This window comes from Geosmithia morbida (genome assembly GCF_012550715.1).
Source record: "Geosmithia morbida isolate 1262 chromosome Unknown scaffold_8, whole genome shotgun sequence".
Taxonomy (NCBI): domain Eukaryota; kingdom Fungi; phylum Ascomycota; class Sordariomycetes; order Hypocreales; family Bionectriaceae; genus Geosmithia; species Geosmithia morbida.
Window position 1 is genome coordinate 544,250 of NW_023336195.1, and position 26,013 is coordinate 570,262.

General features: G+C 53.2%; 11 protein-coding genes across 11 annotated transcripts; 5 read left to right on the forward strand and 6 right to left on the reverse strand.

The window, feature by feature from the left end:
- Nucleotides 1-1,545: 1,545 nt before the first annotated feature.
- On the forward strand, nt 1,546-3,617 carry GMORB2_7397 (uncharacterized protein; the record flags this gene model as incomplete). Its single annotated transcript, XM_035469362.1, has 4 exons — nt 1,546-1,594; nt 1,648-1,898; nt 1,969-2,444; nt 2,507-3,617. 4 exons carry the CDS (start codon nt 1,546-1,548, stop codon nt 3,615-3,617), a joined length of 1,887 nt encoding a protein of 628 aa, XP_035321057.1.
- A 1,138-nt stretch (nt 3,618-4,755) lies between these two features.
- Nucleotides 4,756-5,687, forward strand: GMORB2_7398 (proliferating cell nuclear antigen; the record flags this gene model as incomplete). Its single annotated transcript, XM_035469363.1, has 3 exons — nt 4,756-5,227; nt 5,316-5,605; nt 5,670-5,687. The coding sequence occupies 3 exons, from the start codon at nt 4,756-4,758 to the stop codon at nt 5,685-5,687; spliced, it is 780 nt and encodes a 259-aa protein (XP_035321058.1).
- An 827-nt stretch (nt 5,688-6,514) lies between these two features.
- Nucleotides 6,515-7,888, forward strand: GMORB2_7399 (pyridoxine kinase; the record flags this gene model as incomplete). Its single annotated transcript, XM_035469364.1, has 5 exons — nt 6,515-6,568; nt 6,644-6,654; nt 6,714-6,793; nt 6,877-7,207; nt 7,294-7,888. 5 exons carry the CDS (start codon nt 6,515-6,517, stop codon nt 7,886-7,888), a joined length of 1,071 nt encoding a protein of 356 aa, XP_035321059.1.
- Nucleotides 7,889-8,107: 219 nt separating this feature from the next.
- Nucleotides 8,108-8,709, reverse strand: GMORB2_7400 (dUTP pyrophosphatase; the record flags this gene model as incomplete). The annotated part of the gene is made up of 2 exons (XM_035469365.1): nt 8,108-8,367; nt 8,445-8,709. The coding sequence occupies 2 exons, from the start codon at nt 8,707-8,709 to the stop codon at nt 8,108-8,110; spliced, it is 525 nt and encodes a 174-aa protein (XP_035321060.1).
- Nucleotides 8,710-9,238: 529 nt separating this feature from the next.
- GMORB2_7401 (uncharacterized protein) lies at nt 9,239-10,310 on the reverse strand (the record flags this gene model as incomplete). Its single annotated transcript, XM_035469366.1, has 2 exons — nt 9,239-10,123; nt 10,197-10,310. The coding sequence occupies 2 exons, from the start codon at nt 10,308-10,310 to the stop codon at nt 9,239-9,241; spliced, it is 999 nt and encodes a 332-aa protein (XP_035321061.1).
- Nucleotides 10,311-11,462: 1,152 nt separating this feature from the next.
- GMORB2_7402 (heterogeneous nuclear rnp K-like protein) lies at nt 11,463-13,005 on the forward strand (the record flags this gene model as incomplete). The annotated part of the gene is made up of 2 exons (XM_035469367.1): nt 11,463-11,993; nt 12,079-13,005. The coding sequence occupies 2 exons, from the start codon at nt 11,463-11,465 to the stop codon at nt 13,003-13,005; spliced, it is 1,458 nt and encodes a 485-aa protein (XP_035321062.1).
- Nucleotides 13,006-13,826: 821 nt separating this feature from the next.
- Nucleotides 13,827-15,431, forward strand: GMORB2_7403 (sphingomyelin phosphodiesterase 2; the record flags this gene model as incomplete). The annotated part of the gene is made up of 1 exon (XM_035469368.1): nt 13,827-15,431. One exon carries the CDS (start codon nt 13,827-13,829, stop codon nt 15,429-15,431), a length of 1,605 nt encoding a protein of 534 aa, XP_035321063.1.
- A 131-nt stretch (nt 15,432-15,562) lies between these two features.
- Nucleotides 15,563-18,310, reverse strand: GMORB2_7404 (Serine/threonine protein kinase; the record flags this gene model as incomplete). Its single annotated transcript, XM_035469369.1, has 6 exons — nt 15,563-16,165; nt 16,214-16,261; nt 16,315-16,996; nt 17,065-17,319; nt 17,425-18,013; nt 18,085-18,310. The coding sequence occupies 6 exons, from the start codon at nt 18,308-18,310 to the stop codon at nt 15,563-15,565; spliced, it is 2,403 nt and encodes an 800-aa protein (XP_035321064.1).
- A 956-nt stretch (nt 18,311-19,266) lies between these two features.
- Nucleotides 19,267-21,107, reverse strand: GMORB2_7405 (FK506-binding nuclear protein; the record flags this gene model as incomplete). Its single annotated transcript, XM_035469370.1, has 4 exons — nt 19,267-19,472; nt 19,562-20,237; nt 20,380-20,913; nt 21,021-21,107. The coding sequence occupies 4 exons, from the start codon at nt 21,105-21,107 to the stop codon at nt 19,267-19,269; spliced, it is 1,503 nt and encodes a 500-aa protein (XP_035321065.1).
- A 451-nt stretch (nt 21,108-21,558) lies between these two features.
- On the reverse strand, nt 21,559-22,297 carry GMORB2_7406 (DJ-1/PfpI family; the record flags this gene model as incomplete). The annotated part of the gene is made up of 2 exons (XM_035469371.1): nt 21,559-21,686; nt 21,760-22,297. 2 exons carry the CDS (start codon nt 22,295-22,297, stop codon nt 21,559-21,561), a joined length of 666 nt encoding a protein of 221 aa, XP_035321066.1.
- Nucleotides 22,298-23,433: 1,136 nt separating this feature from the next.
- Nucleotides 23,434-25,768, reverse strand: GMORB2_7407 (uncharacterized protein; the record flags this gene model as incomplete). Its single annotated transcript, XM_035469372.1, has 3 exons — nt 23,434-24,593; nt 24,728-24,953; nt 25,163-25,768. The coding sequence occupies 3 exons, from the start codon at nt 25,766-25,768 to the stop codon at nt 23,434-23,436; spliced, it is 1,992 nt and encodes a 663-aa protein (XP_035321067.1).
- Between the last annotated feature and the right edge of the window lie 245 nt (nt 25,769-26,013).

A 26,013-nucleotide genomic window follows, 5' to 3' on the forward strand; every position in this document is an offset into this window, starting at 1 on the left:
GCGGCATCGAGTGGCGACGGTTGAATATATGTAACATGGACAGCATCTCCGCACAGTCGATAGACGTGGCCTTTGACAAGGGAACGCTAGATGCCATGATCTACGGCAGCATCTGGAGCCCTCCAGACGATGTGGTTGAGAAGACAGGCGCGTATCTCAGGGAGGTGTGTTTGTCTCTCTTCTGTGTTTGTCTTGGACTTTTCGTCGATCACCTGATCAATCCTCATTGCCTTCCAGCCGGGTTCCTAGTTCCTGCCGAGAACCTGCCGCCTCCCCAGTGCAGATACCCTCTAGAAGCTTTCCTCGTCGTCCACAGTTGACTCCGTTACGGCTCTATGACCAAGGGTTTTCGCGTGTTAAAGGACTATGGCGTCTTCCTCTACGTAACCTTTCGCCCCACACACTTTGCGACACGGATCCTCAACTGCGAGGGCGTCGAGTGGGACACGGAGATTGAGACAATGGGGGGTCCGGCCACTTTGTTGTACCACGGCTACATCCTGAGGAAGAAGAGATAGACAAGATGGAAGACTGGCAAGTAGATAACCATGGTTCTTGAATATAAACAACGGACGACTAGTAGTGCAGCAGTCCCGTTTTTAACTTGATCAAGCTGGAAGTGCCAATGGGAACGACGACGTTGAGTGGTTATGATCGTGACGGCTATGTCGATGCAAGGTACTCATACACCCAAAAAAAGAAGAAGAAACAATCAAACCTTTCATTAGCAAGACAGAAGAATGTTCACCACCATGTAACAGTGGTAAACAGACAAGCTAACGGTGCATCGCACCTGTCGGTAAGGGGAAGGTAAGTACAAGTATTAATACTAGTCGTACACGCTGTACTATTATGGGCTCAGGGTGAGAAGTGCTAATCAATAATAATAGTAATACAACCATATATTAGACCCGTTGTTTTGATTATTTATTTACTGACAGTATTACTCGTGTAATCTGTACTTTATGTGTGTTTTGTGGTGCGTGCTTGTGTGCGGCTGTCGTGCATTGAAGCACCTAAAATGACTACTTTAGAGTGTCTCCAAAATTAAGGGTGCTGCCCAAACGGTGGCCCCGACGGCGAAGTGAGGCGCAGGCAGAGCAGACCTTTTACCTATTATTGTTTGCTTTCGGACTCTTCTACGCTCCTTTAGTCCAGAGGATCTAAACAATAGATCCCCCCAAAAGCTCCACATTTACATCGAAAGACGTTCCATTCACCATCCATCTCAAAAACATCCACTGGCGGCGTACTGGCAGCGCATACGACGTATGCACGATCGACTGACTCACTAAGCCATTCTTTCCTTTTGACATTTTCTTAATCCTACTCTTCTGTCCTTCTTTCTTTCCTTTTCCCCTTCGCCCCTACCGCTGATACATCTTCGTCCAAAACCGGAAAACATACGCCCCTACGTCGGCATATGTGCGCTGCCAGCTGACAAAGGCCAATAGCCATCCCCTTACCAGCTTTGTCTGGGGGATATCAAGTCCAGCTGTCGCCTCTCATCCGTCAAGACCGCTGCCACCGTAGAACGCCGCCTAGATGGAACCCATCGTCTACGAAGAGACGCCCCTGGCCGCTTATCTCAGAGGTAAGGAAGCTTGGCCCCCTCTCTCGACTTACCCCCTCTTCACCTCCTGAGAGCTCCGACTGACCCCGACGCAAAAGACGGTGGGGATGGATCAGATGGTGAATGGACAAATGCCATTGCCGCCGAACAAGATGCGCCCTCGACCACCTCTTCCGACCTCTCGCCGCCAGCCAGTCCGACACCCTTTGCTCCCACGGGACGGCCGGCAGTCCGAGCCCGATTCCGAAACAATAAGCCAAACAACCTCCCCCCTCTCAACACCGGACGAACCTCATCGCTCAGGTTGATCAAGAAGAACTACTCAGTACGGCCTTGCTAGTCTCCGTTCTTGCCCATGGCTCGAGCCCATAGTACTAACGCGTGCGTTCTTTTAGGCCGCTGTAGCAGCGAGCATCGACCGAGTCGACAATGCCAAGTTCCTCGAAAAGTTCCGGTATACAATCGTCGCCTCTCAGCTGCTAAGTGGCCACTCCCTGCTGGGATCTCACCAGCCACCCTCGGTCCTGGATGAAGTCGTCAGGAGCAATGGCAGTGGACCCGAGTACTCGCCTGAGGGTATGATGGGCATGGTGATAGGTGTCCTGGCCGTAGCCGTCATTCTGAGTTGGATTGTGGGCAAGAAACCGACATTTGTCACGCGGAAGAGGCTCATATTCCTCATATGTCTGGCGGCCGCTGGCGTCGTCCTAGCCAAGGTGTATATGAAGAGGCAGTGGCTGCGGTATAGGAGGGAGCAAGCTCTGTCGGAGGTTGTGTCCTTTGTATCTGTCGCCCACGAGTTTGATGCTGCGGGAGGTGCCGCCTTGTCCCTTATCCAAGAGGTCGAGCTCGTGTCCAGGGGCTACCGGATGTATGTGCTTCCATCGCCCCTACCGCCCCCATCCGTTCATTTACTGACATATACGTGTATAGAAGCACACCTCTCCCCCCCGTCACCCGCATAGAGGACAGGACGCAGTCACGGAAGTGCACCCGAATCCGCAAGGTTCTCCGCGCCGCACTCGCCGACATACTGGAGACGCACATCAGCGTATCGACCGGTGTCAGGGGTTTTGCCGAACAGACGGATCTGGAAAAGTACCTTGACATCTACGAGATCAGCGACTTTGATATTTCCGATGCGAGCCGCGGGTTTGACCCGGAGGAGTTCGAAGACCCCGAATCATTACGAACCCTTAAGATCCTATCTAGCAGGCTCTACACGATGCGCAAGCTATTTCTGTGCTCGTTGCTTGCCCTGGACGCTAACGGCGAGAGCCGAGACCTCCTACGGTGGACGGCCGCTGTTGAAGCCTTGCAGAGCCTCAACACGTCGGCCAGGGAAGCAGGTGCCAAGACGCAAGGCGTCCTCAGCGAGGAAGAGTCATTCCCACCGCCCGAGTCGCAGAAGTGCCCCCTCACGCCAGGGAGGGAGCGTTGGCGGTCTCAGCTGCATAAGCTCAACTCGCTAGGGTCGGGTATCCGAGGCCTGCAGGCCAAGCTCCACCTGCTCAGGGAAGAATCAGACCGGGCGCTCAACGATTCGAGCGACCTGTCAGAACTGGCTCCCAATCTGATGTCGCAGTACGAATCGATCGGCACGGACCTTAGGGAGCTGATGGGTGCCTGGGAGGAGGGTAAGGCGGCTTTGGCCCAAGGCATCGACCGTAACGAGAAGAGGCTCTCGTCCATGAGCACGCTGATATCTCCCATGTCTTCGCCGCTCAGCGGACTGATGACAGTAGACGAGGACGGCAATGCAGCAGCGGCCCTCAAGGCTCTCACGGGCGGGTCGTCTGCCGGGTCCGAGTCCAACGATGAGCCGGAGCGTGAGGTGTTTGAGGCCGTGGCCCTACCTCGCCAGCGGAGCACCCTAACCAGGGAAGAGAGGATAGCCAGAGTGAGGGACGAGCGGGAGCAAAAGGCCCAGGCGAGGCAGAACCTCGACAACACCCGCGGCATGATGAAGGAGCTCGAGACTGTCATCAATCTCCATCCCCGGTCCCGCATGAGTGCTCCTGCGCCAGGGCGTATCTCCATGTAGGCCATGTCTGGTCTACTCACCCATCTTGGCATTCTTCTCCTCGACCATTTCCAGCTCCATAGAGGGCCGAACAACCACACCCCTCGACTAAAACGACGACATGATCCATTTGCTCTTTCCTACCATCTTGCTTGTTTCTCGTCTTCTTGCCAGTGTGGCTCTTGTCTTTCGTTTGGCATGGTGTAATTTTTCTTCTTCTGCTGCTTTGCACATACTTCGGAGCAACGTTCACAGGTGCATCATGTTCTGTTGTTTTCTTTTGTTGTTTTTCTACAAATTCCAGTAGGCGTAATGCAAAGCAAAAGCATTACTGGTTGGGCAGGATATTTGCTTTTTCTTCAGGCAACGATGCCTTGGGTTCCTTCTCGCGTCTCATTATTCTCAGCATCTGCGCACAGCTCTTTTCTTTTCATTTTTTTTGTACATATATTTGATCCTAGGAAGAGGCAACATTAGATTTTTATTGGGGGGCTGATGTGCCCCCTCTTGGCTGCACTCTTGACCCTGACAGACCTATTCTGGGCTTTACTCCCTGAATAAATTTATCAACACTGCTATGTGTACATCTGTAGGCAGTGTAAAAATACAAATATACTGCAATCCATGCCAGTGATTGCAAACAGGGAAGACGTTTAAATAGGTGGATACGTAGTAATAAATATTGATATAGGCAAATACTCCCCCCCCCCCCGACAGATGTGCTAACTGCTGACTTAGCAGGCTAGACAGGTCTTTTGCCCCGCGTCTGGTTGGCGTCACGACGCGTAGAGCACACAGAGCGTCCCGCCCACTTGCCTCCTCTCCCTCCTTCTTGCCTTCGCGTAAAGTACCTTGAGACTGCTTTCTCGCTTTTTGCTCCTCTGCTTTCCTCTTCTTCTCTCACACCATTTCCATCTCCCTCTACACTCTCACCTTGACATCCCAAGTCTACAGTCAGCTCCTCTCCTTTCTGGACAAGACACTTCTCTTTTACCACCTCAGACTGTTCTCACAACCTCGCCGGTTAGTTTTTACGCAACGCCTCGCACAGGGAGAGGAACCTCCCCCCTCCCTCGACTGCTGGAGGACCTAATAAAGAAAAGAAGAAGAGGGAGAATCAAGATTATGTGGGCTGACCTCTTTCAATTGCATACAGAAAATGTTAGAAGCACGTCTCGAACAGGCTAACGTCCTGAAGAAGGTTGTCGACGCCATCAAGGACCTGGTGCAGGACTGTAACTTTGACTGCAATGACTCTGGAATCGCCCTCCAGGCCATGGACAACTCCCACGTGGCTCTGGTGTCCATGATGCTCAAGGCCGAGACCTTCTCGCCCTTCCGCTGCGACCGTAACATTGCCCTGGGCGTCAACCTGACGTCGCTGACAAAGGTGCTCCGCGCCGCCCAGAACGAGGACATGCTCACCCTCAAGGCCGAGGATGCCCCCGACGTGCTCAACCTCGTTTTTGAGAGCACCGACAACGACCGCATCACCGAGTACGACCTCAAGCTCATGGACATTGACCAGGAGCACCTGGGTATTCCCGAGACCGAGTACGCTGCCACCGTCGCTATGCCGTCGACCGAGTTTCGCCGTATCTGTACCGATCTGGCTGCCATGTCTGAGTCTGGTAAGTATTAATGCCACACACACGCGAGAGAGGAATAGAGAGGGAGAAGAGAGGGGAAAATGCGCTTGGTTAACAGAAACATGTGAAGTAAGCATTGATGCTTCCAAGGACGGTGTAAAGTTTGCCGCCAACGGTGACATTGGAAACGGTGCCGTCACCCTCCGCAGCCACACCAACGTCGAGAAGCCCGAGCTCAACGTCGACATTAACCTCTCGGAGCCCGTCACCTTGACCTTTTCCCTCAAGTACCTAGTCAACTTCTGCAAGGCTGCCGGTTTGTCGAGCCAGGTCAAGATTTGCCTGTCCAACGAGGTGCCTCTGCTTGTCGAGTACAGCCTCGGCGGTAACAGCTATCTGCGCTTCTACCTCGCGCCCAAGGTACGTCAAGCTCCGCCCAAAAAGAAGAGGAGAATATGATAAAAAGTACTGACATATTCTATAGATTGGCGATGAGGAGTGAAAAAGCATCGGAAACCTTTGTTTCTGCACGTGTCACGAAATTTATTATGCGCTGAATTGGGATGGCGTTGTGAGCTGGAAGAGAGGCAGAGGATGTCATAGCGATGGAGGTACCCCCGATATCCCAGCAGAGGAAATGGCTCTCTGGAAATGGCAGTGTCATGAGAAAAAGAAGATACATAGCAGGAGAGATATTTGTTTGTGTACGCTGTACTTAATACTAGTAGCTATCGTCATGGGGCTTGATTGCGGCAGTCAAAGGGGGAAAGCAAAACCAGTAGAGGAAAAAAACAATGTCATTATTTGTCAAGCCATTTCTCTGTGATTCTTCGTTGCCAACTCGGGTGCTCTTATCGTGTGTATAGGAGATGATGTGGATTGATAGTCGCGATAGTCAGAAGAATGTCGAAATAAAGGGGGTGAATCCCGATATGGCCGTATCTTATGTTCCTAAGCGAACGAGTACGAAGTATCAGATGAAGGCCAATATCCCAGTCGCCGGTGTCAAATGGTGGGGCTAATGCCTTGTGGAACCCCGCGGTAACTATCCGAAGGATTGAGTCAACGACTCCGAAGAAGCTTAGGAATGATGATGGGCTATCTTCTTACTTTTCCCATCCTTTTAACTCCAAAAACTTAACTACGCCTCCATATTAACCCTAGTACCTATCACGTCTCAGAAATCTATATATTTCAAAGTAGTTTTGTCGCTGGCAGTGGTTTTCGGAGGAGTTTCTTCCTTTCTTGAGTTGATCACAAGACAAACCAAAGTCCCTCACAACGTCACATCTTCGAAGCAAGGAACGGACACAGACACACATACATACAATGGGGACGGAATTACCTCTGCCTGAGACTAGAGTACTGGCCGTGGCCAGCCATGTAAGCTCTCTTGCCGTTCCGCTTCTCTCAAGGAAGGTCTTTATTTTAGCTCCGAACTGACAGAGGTGTTTACAGGTGGTCTCTGGGTAAGTGGGATTTGTGCCTTCTATAGAGGAATCTCCCAACTGACGTGGTTGAGTCTCAGATACGTGGGAAACAAGATTGCCGTATTTGTCATGCAATCATTAGGATGCGATGTTGCGGCCCTCAACACTGTTCATTTCAGTAAGACAGTGAACCCTTGTTCCCTCCCCCCCATCTGCATTAATACTGGTAGAGTAATGTGCATAACTGACCCCCAAGATTAGGCAACCACACAGGATACAAGCAGTTCAAGGGAACCAAGGTGACAGCCCAGGAAATCTCGGAACTATACCAGGGTCTCAAGCAGTCGTACCTCGACGACTTCGACATGATGCTGTCCGGATACATTCCCGGAGCCGAGGCCGTGGGAGCCGTGGGGGCCATCGCCAAGGATCTCAAGGCTAGGGCTGAGAAGTCTCCCGGCAGCTTCTTCTGGGTTCTTGATCCTGTCATGGGCGACAACGGGAGGGTGTATGTTGCGCCGGATGTGGTACCGGCTTACAGGTCTCTCGTTCCTTATGCAGATCTGATTCTGCCAAACCAGTTTGAGGCCGAGTATGCAACCCCTACCCCCTGTCTTATCTACTTTAATCTCCTTTATGCCTCTCTTTTGTGGCGGATTCACTGACTGGCATGTATAGACTACTATCCGACGTCAAGATAACCGACATGGCGTCCCTCACAGAGGCCATCCAGGTCCTACACGATAAGTACAAGGTACCCCACGTAGTCATCACGTCGGTCAACCTCCCTGCAGCGGACCAGCCAGAGGCGCACCTATCTGTGGTGGGGTCGACCATGACTTCGACGGGCCGTGCGCGCCTCTTCAAGATTGTGTTCCCCTCGATCGACTGCTACTTCTGCGGCACGGGCGATATGTTCGGCGCCCTCATGGTGGTGCGCATGCGCGAGGCCGTCAGCGCTGTGCCCGGACTCAGCTCCCGGCCCAACTGGGTCAGCCCGGACGACGTAGGCGCGGTGGATCTCCCCGCCGCCAAGGCGGCCGAGAAGGTTCTCGCCAGTATGCATGAGCTACTAGAGCGGACCAGCCAGGGTATCAAGGCTGTTGTTGAGCGGACCAAGAGCAAGATGGGGGAGGCGTCTGTACCGGCGGGGGAGGAGGAGCTTGCAAAGAGGGAGCAGCTGCTCAACAGTAAGGGGGCTGAACTGCAGCTCGTGAGGAATCAGGTCTGTCTGAGGGCACCGGCAATGCAGTTCAAGGCCAAGGCTTTGTAACGCACAAGCATGACAATGCGTAAGTAGCAACAAGAACAAAATGGTACAGGGCACCTGGAGAAGAAAAAAAAGAAAAGCATGATATACAAATTTAGTTAAGATAGCAATTATGAAATATTGGGTCGCCATCTTTTGCTTCTTATTATTTATTCTAAATTCATGTCTTATTCTGGACTGCTATATAGCCCGTCATTTCTCTTGTAATTTTCTTCTCCTAGTCTAAGCAGTACCAGTGCTGCCAAAGCCACCAGCTCCCCTAACACTCTCTTCTAGCTCCGTAACCTCGACGACCTCGGGCGTGTATATGCGCTCGAGAATAAGCTGGGCAATGCGGTCGCCCTCCTTGATCTCGTAATCGGACTCGGCGTGGTTGAAGAGCAGGACCTTGACCTGGCCGCGATAATCGGCGTCAATGACACCGGCGCCAGTGTCGATGAAGTTTTTGGAGGCAAGGCCCGAACGAGGGGCAATGCGGCCGTCTTTTTTTCAGCCACGCAGAGTAAGTTAGTGCATAGAATTGAATCTCAAAGGCGAGCGTGCGAGAAGAAGCACGTACAAGTTCCAGCAGGGCAAGCAATGCTAATATCGGTGTCGACGAGAGCCTTGCCCCTCGCAGGGATGGTAGTATCCTTGGAAGCATATATGTCGTAACCGGCGGCAAAGGCACTTCCGCGGGTAGGGATACGACCCTTGTCGGAGAGCTTCTTAATGAGAAGCTTGGGCTCTTCGGTAGCAGACATGGTGCCGTCAGTCTTGACTCGCTTGGCGGGAGGGGAGTTGACTGTGGCGGCGGGGGCGGCGGCGTCAGGTGCTGTGGACATGCTTCGTCTTGCTGTTGGTCTGAAGCGCCGGACGAGGGACAATGGTCTGGAGGGGGGAAGGAGAGAGTGCGATCTGGCGTTTGAGGAAGAGGGGAGACGGGAAGAGGAGGAGGGGGGCAGAGACGCAAGGGTGCGAAGGGCGGTGACGCGACGCGAGGGGCAGAAGCGAGGACGCGTTGTGGAGTCGGCCAATGGAGTTGCATGGAGCTTAAGTGGTTGCTTGCAAGCTTTGGAGATCTGGATAACCTGCTTTTTTTTCCCTTGCTGTGGGCAACTGTGCGTCAAGCGGGGAAGAGCGGTGGAGTGAGTAATAGTGTGAAGAAAGCCAAGAAAAAAAGGGACTGCAAATGCATTATCAAGGAGATAACGCGGAATACTGAGGTGGTGTGGTCGCGTATCATGAGTGTATGTACATAGTGATAATCGTAAGCTTCAGCTATGATTAGTAACTCGATAAGAGTCATCCAAAGCAACGTAGAGCGGACATAGAGCATGTGGACAGATAATTCGGCATTGGGCTCTCACTGATCTAGAGCTCCCGCCCGAAATCTATCAGCCGTAGCCTCGACGCGTCCTTTGGGTGAAACTGAGCCACCTTGGACCGCACAAGGAACCTGGCAGCAGCCGACTCCCGCGACAGCGTCACATACGAGGCCGAGTTATCCCCCCTTGCCTCCTGGAGCTGCTCCACGAGAGCCTGAGTGAGCTGCTTCATCTCACGTCCCGCAGCCACGACCTCGTCGTCACCATTGTTTCTGCGAATATCATCGCTGTTACCATTGGTTCTGGTGGTCGCGGCTCCCCAGATCTCATCGATGCGACGCTGCCGCTTGTCGTCAATGACAGCGTCCTTTCCGGATGACTTCTTCGGCTTGCCCTGTGCATTGAACCCCGCAGCCAGGTCGTTACCGTCAATGTCCATGAGCTCGCCTACCACGGCGCCGCCGAGCTCTTCAGCCGCCAGCATGCGCGCCAGGTGCTCGTCGATGAAGTCGTTGAGGGCCTTGAAGAGACGTCTGCTCTCCTGGTCGTAGCGCTTTTTCCGTAATTCCAACTCCTCTCTGCGTCGACGGGCCCCGTCCTCGGGGGCCATATCCGCGTTGGACGAGAGCTCCTCCTCCAGAGAGATGATGCGGTCGCCCAGCGCCTCGGTGAGAAGCTTGTGATCCCGCAGGTTGGCCTCCTCGGCCTCGAGGTCACGCTTCTCACGGTCTACCACGGCCCCCTGGGCAAGCAGGTACTCCTTTGACTGCATAATTGTCTCGTGTGTCCGCCGCAGGGCCAACAGAGCGGGCAGAATGGAGCTGGCGAACGGGAGGAAGGGCTCCGAGTTGGTCACGCTTTCTAACGCTGTCTGGATAATCTTGACCTGGGCTGCTGGCGACTGGTTTATATCATCTCCGCGAGACCGTAACTGTTTTGGTCGTCAGTACTTTTTGTTTCTATCTTGTTTCAACCTAGACAGGGCACTTGTGATCAAGACTCACGCGTTCAAGCTCATTCTCATGCTCGTGTACCCTGCGCTGCAATTCTTTGAGAGTGTAGTCGAGGTTGGCGCTGTAAGCCTGGGCCTCTCTGCTCTGGCTCGTACTGGGATCCATGATATACGTCTTCTAAGTATATACAGAGTGTATCATATATGATGTATGTGAATAGCTGAAGTTTGAAGCTCTCCTTAAGCCGTAATAGCATGCGACGAGTGGACTATTTCTAACACTGTATTAACACTGTAAATAAACGGTGACTTATCGACAGCATATATACGGTGTATATGTTCAACTCATACTGTGTGGGTAACTTGTCCAAAAAGGGAGTTGTCCCATATATCACGTGACTTAAGCTCGGACCCTGGACTTGCCCCGTCTCTCTTCTGGTCTCTCGATTGCCCATACAGGAGCTTACCAACCTGCTTTTTTCATCTCGCGACGCGACGAATATTTTTGTACCCTACCATATCCGCGGGAACAACTCGAACGGACCTTCATCGTTTCTTGTGCCCGACCCTCTTACCGGACGAGCGACCGATCCTGTTTGTGACAGTAAACAATCGTGGGAACCGACGTATCAAACCCGAACGCGCACGCGCTCTCTAGGATCCCGTCATCAACTAACTCTCTGGAGTGTTGCCGGCATCTCAAGGTTTGAGCTGAGTGATTGTCTCTCCCTTCTTTGTATTTGAGACCCGTCCTTGAGTATCGGTTCTCCTCTCTCTATTTTTACATCTCTCGTTTCCGTCACTACAACAATCCAACCACCGCTTCATCTTGGTCTCCTTTTTCTCCTCCTTCCCAATTCCTTTGGCCCTTTGGGAAAGAAGACACTGGACTTTTGGCATCGCAACGCCCATTGCGGCAGCTTTGTATCGCCACCAGAGGGATAACTTAGGAATTCATTTCCCGGAACCCCTGACTATCTCCTCACATCTTCTCCGTCTCTTCCTCCACCCGACCCTGTTTCATCACGGCCCTTCGCGATTCCAAATCCACATCACGAAGCCCGTCACTTCGAAATCCGAAACCTTTCCACACTGGTCCAGTCACTACACCAGCACGTTTTCCTTTGAAAACCCCCTGCGTGTAGAATAGACGAGCCTTAAAAAGAAAAGAAGAACAAAAAAGAGAGCCAACAGATTCGACTTTGATTGTCCAATTGCAATTCCGTGACACAGTCAAATTAAACCACCCGAACATCATCTTCAACAACAACAACAACAACAACAACAACAACAACAACAATAACTACATACATTCACAATGTCTGCATCGCCAACACAACCCACACACTCGGCCAAGCGCCCTCTCGAGGCCTCGTCGCCTTCGCGAGCCACCGACCAGCCCGATGCAAAGAGGCCCGCCCTCGACAAGGTCATCAAAAACGATGATGAGGAGGACAAGATCCCCGAGCCTACCATCGCCCCCGAGGAGGAGCCTGCCGAGACAGAGTCGGCCGCCGAGCAGAACGGGGAGGAGGCTTCTGACGGCGCAGCGCCCGATACTGCAGACCTTGCTCTGCCCGATGCCGCCGATCCCAAAGCTGCCGCCGCCACCGTCGCGTCCACATCCGAGACAGCAACGAACTCCGCCGCCGCCCACGACGAGACGTCCTGGATTCACATCCGCGCCGTTATTTCCAGTCCTGAGGCAGCCACGATCATCGGCAAGGGTGGCGAGAATGTCTCCAACATCAGGAAGCTGTCTAATGCCAAATGCACTGTCAGTGACTACCAGAAGGGAGCTGTCGAGCGTATCCTCACCGTCAGCGGCATAGTAGATGCTGCCGCCAAGGTAAGTAGTGACCCCGAGACAAAATAGCTTGAAGGGGCTGCTCTCCCTTCTCATTGTGAGCGCTCAGCTAACTGTGATCAAATAGGCCTTTGGCCTGATCATTCGCACGCTAAACAATGAGCCCCTGGGTGAGGCCTCGACGGCCTCATCTAAGACATACCCACTCCGTCTGCTGATTCCACATGTCCTCATTGGGTCTATCATTGGCAAAGGTGGTGCTCGTATTCGCGAAATTCAGGAGGCCTCTGGTGCCCGACTTAACGCGTCCGACTCGTGCCTTCCCCTATCCAGCGAGAGGTCACTGGTTGTCATGGGCGTGGCTGATGCCGTGCACATCGCCACCTACTACGTTGGCAGCACGCTTCTGGAGCAGCTCAACGACCGCTTTGGCGGACCGGCCGCGTCGGCCTACGCGACGAGAAGCGGACAGCCGGCGGGATCGATCCCGGGAGGCATGCAGGTAGTTCCTTACTCACCCCAGCCCGCATCAGGCCAGTTCGGCCGCAGCGACAATTACTACCGTCAGCATGACCGTCGAACCCAGCAGCAGATGGCGCCGGCCCCCTACCCGCAGCAGTACCCGCCGCACGCGGGCGCCCACGCCAACCCGGCCATGCCTGTCCAGTACGGTGCTCAGCCGGCGGCGGCATATGGCGCTGCGGCCCCCCATGTCCAACCTCACGTCGGTCCCCACGGAGGCGCCCCCCAGCCTCACGCCGGCGGTGCCCAGAGCCAGCCCATGCAGAGCGGCATACCCGGTGGCCCGATCACCCAGCAGATATACATCCCCAACGATATGGTGGGGGCCATTATCGGCAAGGGCGGCCAGAAGATTAACGAGATACGCCAGATGAGCGGTAGTGTCATCAAGATCAATGAACCTCAGGACAGCAGCAATGAGCGCCTCGTGACAGTCACCGGTACTGAGGAATGCAACCGCATGGCTCTTTACATGCTCTACTCCCGACTTGGTAAGCCCTATGCATCATCCCACAACCCTGGCCTCTACTAGTACATGTAACCTCCATTCTAACCAATAAATTCTACAGAATCGGAAAAACACCGCATGTAACGAATTAGCAGCATGGCAACTGAGAAAACCTATGATGTCTTAATTTCTTCATTCTTTTCTTGTTTTCTTCTCTCTTTTCTAATCTACTTTTTTCATTCCCTATTGTTCCTGGTTTCTTTGGTTCTACATTTCTATCTGCAAAACAAAAAAGGAGGGCAAGGACTCGGAGATTGTGTGCTAAGCGGGATGAATAATTTGTTGCTATTATGTCGTAAAACAAAATCAATATTCCAATGCTATTTTTGTTTTTCTACCTTGCTGTTCTGGATGACGCCCTTTGCGTCTTCTTTCAGCGGTTTTTGTTCTGTGTGTTCGTCGTCTTTTTCTGCAGGAGTCCTCATAACAGGGGAAAATAATAATTACCTGGTGATTCAGAACACGCGTATAAAGAGAAGGATATGTTTGCCGGACGAGACGGGGGACTTTTCCAGGGAGAAAGAACAGGAGAGATGGGACTGGTTTTAAGGCAAGGAGATAGAGTTAGGAGGATGGAGTACTTTTTCCCTATTGATATTTCAATCACTGGGTATGCATTAGCTATTGACATTCTTTTGCTATCTTCTAATCATTGTTCTATACACTTGTTTTGATGCTCGTGAGCTTGATTGATGTCGGACGGTCATTTTCAAATGCGATCCTGCAGGGTAAGTTAAAAAGCTGTACTTGAAGGCGTATTCATCTTGGCAGCTCTACCCCTGCTTCATACAAACCTACTTTTTTATTTACTTTATTTTTTTGCATCTCAACAACGTCTGGCAACAATGGAAGAAGATTTGGAGGAAGCCCCCCGGGATCCGTCGGACCTCCACATCCTGACGCTCAACTGCTGGGGCCTCCTGCACATATCTGCGCTGCGCAATGAGCGTATAGCGTACATAGCGCACAGCCTGGCCACCATGACGCCGCGGCCGCCGGACATCGTCGGGCTGCAGGAGCTCTTCACGCAGGAGGACTACGCGGTCCTGAGGCGGCGGGTGCGTGACGTGCTCCCGCACGGGAAGTTCTACCACAGCGGCGCCTTCGGCGGCGGCCTGGCTATCCTGAGCCGCTGGCCCATCGTCGAGAGCTCCATGCACGGGTACCCGCTCAACGGGCGTCCCACCGCCTTCTGGCATGGGGACTGGTACGTCGGAAAGGGGGTCGCGCACGCTAAGATCCGCATAAGCGATGCCGGGGGGTGCGGTGGCGATGGTGGTGATGACGACGAGGATGCGGTGATGGTGGACGTTTTCAACACGCACACGCACGCTTCGTACGGCGCCCGCGATGACGGGTACGCGTGCCACTCGGCCGCCCAGGCGTGGCACATGGCCAAGCTCCTCCGTGAGGCGGACCGGGGACCGGCCGGCGGCGACCGCAACCTCATCGTCGCGCTCGGCGACTTCAACATGCTACCCCTCTCGCTGGCCCACGATATCATCACCTCGCACGCCCCCGTACATGACGTCTGGCGCCTTCTCCACCCGGACAGCTCCTTGGGCTCGTCCGGCCACCCCCGCGAGGCGGCACGTGGCCGGCCCGTCCCGACCGTCGACTTTAACCTGCGCGAGAACGGCGCGACGAGCAACAACGTCTCCAACACCTGGCGCTGGTCCAAGGCCGACCGCCGCAATCTGTCGGCCCGCAACCCCTGCCCCGTCGACCCGGATGCGCCTGACCCCCACGGCCAGCGCCTGGACTACATCTTCGCCTCTACCGGCCACTCTCCATCCCCATTCTCGCAATCGCCGAGCAGACCAGCCTGGGTGGTCAAGGACGCCTCCGTGGCCATGACTCATCGCCATCCGGACCTCCAGGTCTCGCTGTCAGATCACTATGCCGTCCACGCCATCCTCCATAGACATAGCCCCGGCTCAGAGAACAGCAGCAACAGAAACAGCAATGCTGACCCCTCCCACGCCCTCCGTTCCGGGACCTATCTCTCCCTCTCAGAGACGGCAACCGCCCCTCCCGTCGTAGACGTGGACTTTAATGCCCAGCTTCGCCACCGCCCCGCTCGTGACCCTGCTCGCACCCTCCCCCTGTACGACGAGATAATCACCCTCATCGATCGGTGTAGGACGCGAGAGCTCCGCGAACAGTCCTGGCGCGGCCTTCATTTCTACGCCTCCGTCGTCATCTTCATCGGGTGTCTCGTGGCTGTGTGGTTCAGCCCACACAACGGCGTCGCTTTTGCCCTCCTCCTCGTGTCTACACTGGGTTTGGTGTCAGGTGTCATCAATGGCCTTCTCGCCCTCTTGTTCTTCTCCTCTGAACTGCGTAACCTCGCTGAATTCGAGTGGGAGATTCGCAATGCCAAGGCTGCCGCGTCGGGCAGTCTCGCCACGCTCGGTGAGTTTGATGACGAAGAGGCCAAGTCACGATGAGATGATGGAAAGATAATAATGCATACTTGCATACTCATATCGTAAAACTTCTAATTCTCCTATTTATACTATAATTAATCATGATAATCCCAAGCTTAGCTTCCCCTTCGCACCTCCCAAGGACGCCCATCTCAAGCCCACGCCGTGAAACTGTCTGGCCTCACTCGCTTCCACGTGTATCCCATAAAGGCCGTCTTCTTCCTCATATCCATGGCTATGTCTCTGACCTTCTCATCTCGGAGAATCTTGTCCCTGGCTCTCTTGGGTTCCTTGGCCCCGCACATTCGAACAAACTTCTTGAGGACATCCCGTTGCGACGGCGAGACCTTTGGCGAGATATCAATCTGATGATCGATGCTGCGCAGCCTGGCCGTGTCATACGGCTTGGCCACGAGATTCATGGCGAGGTTCTGGAAATCCAACGAGAACTCCTTCAACATATCCCTGGCATATTCTCGTGAGGGAGTCACATCGTCGTCTTCCGAGCCAGACATATCATCAACCGTCCCAGATTCGTCAAAGTATCGCGTGTCATCGGGCCTACAGACTTCGGGGACAAAAGGTGGCGTGAGTGTGTCGAGTCGATCCCATGGAATATTCTTGAACCATCGATGTGACTTGATGTCTTCCGCGTCATCTGGGAAGACGTGATTTCCCATGGAATCAGTATGCTTCTTTCTATCGAATCGATTGTGTTCCTTTGTCCGGTACCGTCGGGAACAGAGGCGGCTGTCCTTGTTACGGATTAGTCGATATAGAAGATCTTTACACCTATCGCTAACATAGGGCTGCAATGGGAAGCAGAAGTTACTCTCGTGGTCCTGAATAGCCTTGGGCGTTAGAAGGTACATAAAGAGCCATGCGTAGATTCAGGTATGCTTACCGCAATGTTCTGCTTTGTCTCCTGGCGACCCTTCTCAGAGAGAAAGGGAGTATGTCCATAGAGGCACTCAAACAGAATGATACCGATGCTCCACCAATCACATCTCCCGTCGTATTTCTTACCCCCGACAACCTCGGGAGCCATGTACTGACTTGTTCCTACCATGGAATGGGCCGATGATCGATTGCTGTGTTTGTTCCTCCAGTTGATGAGCTCCTCGAGGCTTCCATCGGTTGAATCCGCTCGTATCTCGTAGCGCTCAAACAGCGCCATCAAGTTCTGCGTCTTCTCAATCTGTTTCTGTATTTGGCGGCTCTCCTTCCTGTCGGTATGGTCACCGTCGACGGCGAGGCCGAAACGAGTAAGCAGAGAGTTGCGGTGATAGTTGTAGTACGAGGTGTCGTGCGACCAGTGGCCGTCGAAGGCAAGGCCAAAGTCGGATATCTTGAGGTGGCCAGAATGCGATATGAGGAAGTTGTCGGGCTTGATGTCTCTGTGGATAAATCGCAGCCGGTGAGTTTCCTCAACCGCAAGAATCATCTCTGCGGCGTAGAAGCGAGCAGCAGCTTCCGGGAGGATGCTTTCCCGTATGAGCAGGCTGAGAAAGTCACCTCCAGGCATATACTCCATGACTAGGTAGAGATTAGACAGATCCTGGAAGCTGCAAACGAGAGCAATAATCCTAATGAGGTGTCAGTAACTGGCTGAATGAAAGTAGCATGCGGGCTTGGCCTGCCCATTTTCATATACCATTTTGCACCCTCAGATTGCACGAGAAAGTCCCGTTCGGCTCGGAGGTGACCTTCCTGGTTGCTACGGAGCATGCTTGATTTACGGATGACTTTCATCGCAAACACCTGTCTTGGGCGGACAGGCTCCCCTTCTTGGAGTTTCTCTTGCACCAATCTGACTACACCAAAACTTCCTTTGCCCAGCACTTTGATGGGTTCGTAGTGCTCGGTATAAGGATCCGTATGCATAGCACATGAGCCTGGAGCCGGAATCCTGGATTTGAGAGACCGGAGTTTCCTCATGGTACAGGATTCCTGGGTCTAGAAGGACATCCTGATGCCGGCTTTCTGCTCTTCGGAAAGATGAGGGCTATAGTACAGTTGTGTCTCCAAGTACTGGTTCCGAATGGCTCGAGGGCTCTTCTTGTGGAGCTTCTCGTTGAAGTAGGTCTCGAGGAATATCTTGGCTGCAGCTGTCTTTTCAACGGTGGCAACAGTTGGATGTAATTGACCGAAGGGCGACCTCTCATGCCTACGCCAGAAGAGCTCGGGATTCGATTTCGTCCAAGGATGGTAAATTTGCTGGCTGGGTCGCCTGGAAAGCAGGTCTGTGGCAACAATGGATATGCGGGAGTCAAAGAAGCTGTTCCCCGAGGCATTGTTTCTTGACCGTCTTTGGTCCGGTTGAGGCGGGCTGCTGGCCTCGCTCGAGGGCACCGAGTGAACGTGAACTGGGCTGTGGACTGAACTCCGACGCTCCCCTGGAAGGTCGCGAAGGACGACTGTAGGATTCGGCACCAGGCTGATTCGTTTCAGTTTGCGTACGAGGTCCCACGTCATGCTGGACTTTGGCATGTACGTCTCTTGAGCGTTCTCGTTGCCTTCATCGTTCGCCGACACATCAACAGATATAGAACTTGGTCCCAGTGCCGAACTTGGACTATTGACGATGCTGATAACCTCGGAGACTTTTCACATCTCATTGCAACGGTATAAGCTATCATCCAACGCGCTGTATTTTGTAAGGAAGTTTACACACCATTCTGGTTGGGTCTCGGTGTGGCCTTGATAACACCACGGAGGTCTGACCAGACTCTAGAGCCGGCATCTCTCAGCTTGTAAGGCCCTGGGCCAAGTGTCGTGTTTTCCTGCTGATCCAGGTATGAACGTGAACTTTGGGGACCATGGGAGCATGGAGACGGTGGCTCCTCACTGACGTGTGTGAGGACGGGACTGTTGCGAGGGCTAAAGATGGCGGGCCGCATTATACTTTGAAAGCGGTTGGGATGAAGAAGGGAAGGACTGTGAATGGTATTGGTGACTAGGGATTCGGGCTTTGGTAAAGAGTGTGAATAGACGAATCTGTTGGTAAATACCGGCGTCGCGAAAGAAAAAAAAGAATGACTGACGCCTAGAAGAAAGAAAGAGAAAAAGAAAGTAGGCAGTGTGCCTCGGTGGGTAAATAAGATGGTGCTTGTCGTTGATATGTAGATGGGAAGCATTTCGTGAGAATCAGGCTGGGAGCAAAATGGCAAGCCGTTGTTGCATCTGATGAGCAGGAATATGTAATACTGATTGACTACTTCCTGTTCCTAAACTCTTTTTAAAATCTTTCTTAGAAAGAGGTAAACCGGATTGTTCTTTCCTTTTGAGAAATGAAAAAAAAAAAAGTTATTTCTAGACGCTTGTCAGAATACTACCTGAAGAATTGGTGATGATAGCCTCAAGTTCAGTGCTAAACATGCTTCCTACTGACTTTTATACATTCAATTGCAAGGAACGTGGGGAGTCAAGGGTTGAGAAGAAAGAGAAAAAGAAGAAAAAAAACTGATCATAGTATAAAAAAAATGGCAAGCCCCAAACTACCAGTCCAGAGGACATTTTCTCAAAGCGATGATACTCAGGAAAAAGACGAGTACATAGGAACATCCCTTTTTTTTTCTTTTTCTTTCTCTTCGTCCGAACGCCTTTGTCTACTAGATTGCCCTCCCTTATAGCAAATCAGTGATCAGTCTATCCCGGTTCCCTGCCAAATGGGCAGGTCATCGGTCCAAGAGTTCTTCGGCTTCGTGAAAAAAAAAAAAAAGAACATTTCATCATAAAAAAAGGGTACTAATAGTAGATAAGGGAAACCAAGGCGAAAAGCATATCAAGTATACACACACGCGACGTGAGGGGGGACCTAATCGGTGACCGATCTCGAAATCTCCCTCGAGGGTTCTTACTTGATCTCGAGGAGCTTGACGTCAAAGGTCAGCTGGCTGTTGGCGGGGATGCCGGGCATGCCTCTTGAGCCGTAGGCAAGGTGAGCGGGGATGGTCAGGCGGCGCTCGCCACCGATGGCCATGCCGACGACACCGATGTCCCAGCCCTTGATGACCTCGCCCTTACCGACCTTGAAGGAGAACGGCTTGCCCTTCTTGTTGGCTGTAGGTGGGGGAGGAAAGAAATGTCAGCACTCGGATTGCACTTGATTCCTCGTGTAGCGGTGCCACACGTGTCGAAGGAGGACTCACCATCAAACTGCTGGCCGTTAGCTAGCTTGCCGATGTAGCGAACACCAACAGTGTCGCCGTTCTTGACCGTACGGCCGGTTCCGGGGTTGCGGTCATCGATGGTGACGCCCTGGACAGTCTTGACGCTGCCCTTGGCCGTCTGCTTGGCCTTCTCGGCGGAGCCGGTAGGGCCCTGCTCGAGGTTCTTGGCGAACTGGACCTTCTTGTCACCCTTGGCGTCCTTCTTGGCGTCCTCGGCGGCGACGGGCTCGCCCTTGTTGTTCTTGAGCTTCTTCTGCTGCTTCTTGGAGAGCTTTGTGTCGTCCGACTTGGCGATCAGGTCGTCGAGTGACTCGGCCTCGTCGGCGGAACGCTTGTTCTTGTTCTTCTTGGCTGTTTCGACCAACTTGGGAGCCTCGTCCTCGTCCTCGATCTCGGTGACACGGGGGTCGGCGACGTTGTCGAGGTCGTCGCTCTCGAGGTCGTCGCTCATCTCGTCCGACTCGTAGTCAAAGTCGAGCTCGCGGGGAGAGAAGCTGTAGTTCTCGTCACCCTCTTCGTCGCTGTACTCATCCTCCTCGTCCTCCTCGTCGTCCATGATGTAGTTTCCGGTGAGGTAGACGGTGTGTGTACCGCTGACGACAAAGAAGACCTTTTCCCCGTGGCCGACGGTGATGTCGAGGGTCTGCTGGTAGTGCTGCGGTGATTGTTAGTTCTCTTCTTTCTTTCGTTCTTACTTCCTTTTCTCTTTTTCTTCTCTACTTCTTCTTCTCCGTTGTTCCTCTCCCCCTTCTCTTATATCATCTTTTCTTTTCCATACAGAGGGAGATAGTGCTTACCTTCTCGGTGTCGAGAGTGCAGAGAACAAAGTTCTCGAGGTCAGCGCCATCTTCAGAGTCATCGTCAGAGTCCTCCTCCTCATCGTTGTCCTCGTCCTCGCTGGCAGGGGCCTTGGCCTTGGCCTTGCCCTTGGCCTTGGCCTTGGTCTCGCCCTTGGTCTCGGCCTTGGCCTTGGCCTTCTTGGACTTGGAGCTGTTGGGGGCGTCCTCCATGTCCTCGTCCTCGGAGTCGCTGCCGACCTGATCGAGGAGCTTCTTGATGGCGGCCGAAGCCTTCTGCTTCTTGGACTTGGCGGGGTCGCTGGGGCCACCGTTGACCTCCTCGTCATCCTCATCGTCGTCGCTATCGTTGTTGGCGTCGATCAGGGCCCTGAGGGTCTCCTCGTCAAGCTCGTCGTCCTCTTCCTCGTCGTCAAGGCCGGGGTAGGCACGCTTGACGAGGCGCAGGGTGGAACGGGGGAGGGCGGGGACGTTGCCCTCCTCGTCGGCCTCGGCCTCCTCAGTAGGGTCAATGGCAGCCATTGTGATGCGGAACTGGGAGAGGAATTGTCAACAAGAAGAAAAGATTGAAAAAGATATAACCTCTAGAGGCATAGACAGACTAGGCTGCCAGAAGATAAACAGTCATGCGCTCGACTTACCGAAGCGGGAAAGTCCATAGAGGCCGGGATGAGGACCTCACCAGGCGGGACCTCGAGGCCGTAAACGGGACCAGAAAGGATAGACATTGCGAAGGGGATAAAGTTGAGTCTCTTGATTTTCTTTTCTCTAAAACTTTAAAAGGAGAACAGAGGCAAGAAAGAAAGGAAAAGGAGAGGATGTGATTGAGGGAGAGAAAGAGAAAGAGAAGAGGTTCACGGACGAGGTGAAGGAAAGGAAAAAAAAAAAGTCCAGACTTTCTTTCTGTCTAGAAATTTTTCTGGCTGATTGGGGAAGGTTGCCCCACTATAAAAGCGCCCGACCACTCATATGATGCGATAACGCGTCTAATCTAGTCTTGGCATTCTGGTGTCTCAGCAACCGCCTTTTGTCTTTTTTTCTTCTTGTCTTTGTCTACCGTCTTCCCACGTCGTCTCCCCCTCTTTTTTCCTTCGCACCATCGTCAACAACACTCTTCTATCCTCATTTCTAGAGGGGTACGCTTCTCAGATTCATATACATATCCCCCTTCTCCTCCATCTACTCATATAATTGAGGGCGGTCTCCAGTCCCAATGACAGAAAGTCCAAACTCGACAAGAGGGGATTCCCATCGTGGACTAGCCCTGGCATACGCAGCAACCATGTCGTTGCCATTGGTGACATGACCTTAAATTTCGTTTTTTCGATCATTAGCACTTAGCCCAACACACAACAGAGAGAGTGTGTGACAAGGACATACCGCTAGACCAAAAATTCCCATCCTGCACCCACCGATATCTATCCCCCACAAGCTTGATATTGGGAAACTTGCTGTTCAGATCCGCCTGCGACGTTCGCGGGCCAGAAGCCTTCTTGCCATCGGCAACCCCCGCCGCAGCACAGACGTATAATCCCGTGCAGATGCTCAGGATGTCCACGCCTGACGTCTCAGCGTGGCGACGGAGCCAGTCCAGCGCGCCCTGCTCGTACGTGCTCGCGGGGTCTGGCCCAGGGACCACGACAACGTCTAGTCTCCCTGGGGCAACGGTTTCCTCATCGTAGAAGCTCGTCGTCTTGAGGGACACACCCGACGTGAGCTGGATGTGCGATCCCACGGCGCGGGTCGTGATATAGTGGAACTTGGTGATGGGGGCCACGGCCCACAGCGCTTCGTCGGGGAGCATGGCCTGGACGGCTTCCAGGTACGACTTGTCCATTACGCCAAAGAGGTCGACCGCTGCCATGTCTAGGAGTTGCGCGCCGTTAGGCATGAAGACGCCAATGTTGAGGGTGGTCATGGTGTTGTCTGTGAGGCGATTGTGTTTGTATGTAGGGTGGTGAAGTGGATTGATGGTGATGTTCTGCTTGTTGTCATTTAGATATCGAAGGACGTCCGAGGCCCTTTATATATCTATCATCCCGTGCCCCCGTTCTCAGTATACCATTATGAACCCGAGGTCAACCGGAATCATGGCGGTCACTTGGACCGGTGTGGTGGGGCCTCACTCTTTACATCCGGTCTCCTTCGGATCTTAAGTTCTAATGTGGTGGCTGATTATGTGCTTAGAGTAGTAATGCCTCCGGTGGCTCTGCCGGGAGCTCTCCTCGCTGCGCTCGTACGTCCTGTCATCATCTCCTGCAAGCTGGACCATCTAATAATCAACACCAACGATCATTGTCACAAAGGTTTGATGAAGTACCGAGACATGGGTGAACTAATTCAATATGAAGTTTATCATAAATGGAGTTATCATAGGTTGTGTGCCGCCAGACTCCCAAGCTAGCAATATTAGCGATTGGTGACCTCCCCTTCCACACAATCCCTCTCTCCAAGAAAGAAGGCATGTTTCCCGTCCTTCGCCTTCCATTCTTTGCAATTTTTATTGTTGTTAGCTGTAGGCGGATCTAAAAGTTTTCGGCCGTTTTTTGGTTGTGAAACTAACACTCAAATGCTTTGAATAATATATGTGTGTGCCCTGTAAACCCCAGTCTTTGTGTGTTGTCGCGCCGTAAAAGAGAAAAAGAAAAGAGAAGAAAGCGCCGGATAAAGGAAGAAGGAGATGAGGTGAAGTACAACAAATCCGAAAGGGTTCAAGCTAAATGAAAAAAAAAGGACACCGAAAAAGTACAAATCACGCCAATACCAATGCTGATGCTGATGCCGAAGCACAGTGGACAAGACCGGGGAAAAGGTACACCTTACCCATTCTATATACACACGTGTTGCTCCGAAGATTTCACCGAATGACAAATGTCGTTATCGGTTGAAAAAAGGAAGAAAAAGAAATTAGAAGTTAGAAACTATTATTGTTTTGTGCAGCAATCAGGAGAACAATCTTGTGAAGAAGGGCGAGGAATGAGACGCTGGATTGCCGAGAGAGATGCTGGAAAGGACTTGGGGTAGGAGAAGAATAGAAAAAAAACAGGAAACAGCTCATGCCAGAGCTGCTGCTGCGTCGTGAACGGATTGGGCGCGTTGCCTTGTCACCTTCTTGCTAACCGTGTAGACGAGTTCTGCGGTCCAGAAATGCGAAACCTCGGCCTGGATGCAGGGAATTGCACCATACAGGGGCGCCACGATGGGCACCATGGCGTAGTCCCCCCAGTTGTTGCGGAATGAGCGGTGCGAGAAGCACATACCCTGGTACAGACCCGCATCCTTCATCTCCTTCTCGCGCATGGCCACACAGGCGTGGTGGTAGCGCTCGTACAAGAAGATGTAACCGGCACCGGCCATGAAGCCCAGGGCGCGCAGAGGTCCACAGATCTCGAGCAGCCAGTGGAGGTTGCCCGTATCCTCCTTGCCTTCAGTGACGTACAGGAAGATGGTCGAGGCCACGACGAAGATGGGCATGTGCACGGGCATGATGTGGGCCTCGTACAGACGGTGGGCAATGTAGCAGAGCTTCTCGAGGTTTGGCTCCTCGACCGTTTCCTGCTTCACATCGGAGAAGACACCGGACTCACGGGGGTGCTGGGAAGTGGCATCGTCGCCGCACACCTGGCTGCCGGGGAAGTACAGTTCCGAGTTGTCGCCGTGAGACCTGTGAAGGGGACGGTAGGCCCGGGTCGTCTGCTTCCTGTCCTGCCACATCTCAATGCCCTTACGGATAGCGAAACCAGTGTCCAGAGAGCCCCACATATGGCGGAGGGCCTGCTTGTAGCGCGCCATGACGTCCATGCAAAGACCGCGGATGCCGCCCTTGCCACCGCCGGTAACATTGCTCTGGCTGACAGGGCTGAGAATGGTGCGGCAGGTCAAGTTACCGTTGAGAGCAAAGAAGCACTTGACGTACATGTGCAGGTCCTCGCCAATGGCCTCGGCGTCGCAGTCCCAGCCGCCAACACGGTCGATGAGGTCGAGAGACAGGGAATAGACGGACGTGGGAGGGGCGATCGTGGAACCACGGTACAGACCAGACATCCCACCAGCGGTCCAGAGGATATCAGCGACGCGGACAACGGCGGGGACATCGTGGGCATTGCGGTCAAAAACGATCGGGACGGCGTAGAGGGTGGTGCTGGCCGTCTCGGGGTAAGACATGTGCATATCAGTGAGCTGAGCAAAGTAGGCGGCTGCGAGATGGCTGTCGGCTAAACAAACGATTGGAGGCAAAAATGACGTTAGCTATATCCGTACGAAAGAAAGAAAAAAGAAAGCGGCTGTGGCGCAGGTCTTAGACATCTGCGCTCACTGCCCATTGTTCTGTAGAGAGGACATCACACACCATCGATACCAGTAACAATGACGTTCTTGCGATTCTCGGCGGGATACTTTGCGCTGAGCTTGCGGGCGGCCCAGCCCATGTTGCTGCCCTTGCCGGCAGCCTCACCAGGGATATCACCAGGGTGGTTCGTGTAGTCGATTGAGCGAAACTGCTTGGCAAACTCCTGCATGAGGCGCAGAGCCTTGGCTTCACCGTCCTGCTCACGCTGCTCCATACCGAGGTAGATCTATAAAATAGTTTGTTAGCGCTGACATGGCCCTGGCTAAACCAAAAACAAACTGGAGACTGGGGGAAGCCGCCGAAAAAAAAAAGAGATTGACGCAGGTTCGAATGGGATCTCAACATGCAGTGTCACACTCGCACATCTCCAATCTTCGCGGCAGAATGACTCTGGAATTGTCCCTGTCTGGAAACAGATCAAGGTGGTTTACTTACATCGTAGCAAGAGCGAGCTAGGGGGTGCGAGGCAAGGACCTCAAGAGTCTCCTTTAGACTGTCGATTTCTTCCTTGTAGTTGGGGAGGATGATGGCGTGGATGACGGCCTTGGCGGCCTTGGCAGTCTTGGCATTTCCGGTGCCATCCGGGCACATCTCGGTGCTCTCGAGTTCGACATCACCCATCTCACTACTCGAGGCGGTCGAGGCACCGTAGCGGTCGGAAAACGAAGTCTCAGAGCTGGAGACGGTCGTGTACGAGTCACGGCGAGTGATAGGGGCCTTCTTGCCAGAGTCGCTGAGGGCGGCGCGAGTAGAGCGAGAGAGGGCGGAGCCGAGCTCCCACATGGCCCAGCAAGCGCGCAGGGGAAAGCAAGCGATGGCAAGGTGAACAATGATGCAGTAGTAGACAAAGACGTAGGTCCAGATGCCGGCGCCCGAGGTCAGGGTCGAGGTGTAAGAGGCCGTCTGCGTCTCTGGGTGCTCGAACTTGTACCCATGACGCTGGAGCGTCGACTCCCTAGTGATGACCCAGTAGCAGAGGATGATGAGGGCGATCATGCTCAGGCCGCCGACACGCCTCGTACACCACGCGAGGAGACTCATGGTGAAGAGCGGGAAAGCTGTACAGGGACAGAAGGTCTTGTTGTGTGTCGGATATCGGGATGTTTCTCTGGCCCGACGCGGATAGGGTATATATTATGTATTTGTCGAAATATAGAATAGTGACCAGGAAAAATATTGAAAAAAAAAGAAGAAAAAGAAGAAGAAAACCCCGTCAAGAGGCAACAGCAGCAGACTACGACGACGAGCAGGGGCGGCGACTTGACCCAAACCATTAGATACTTGAA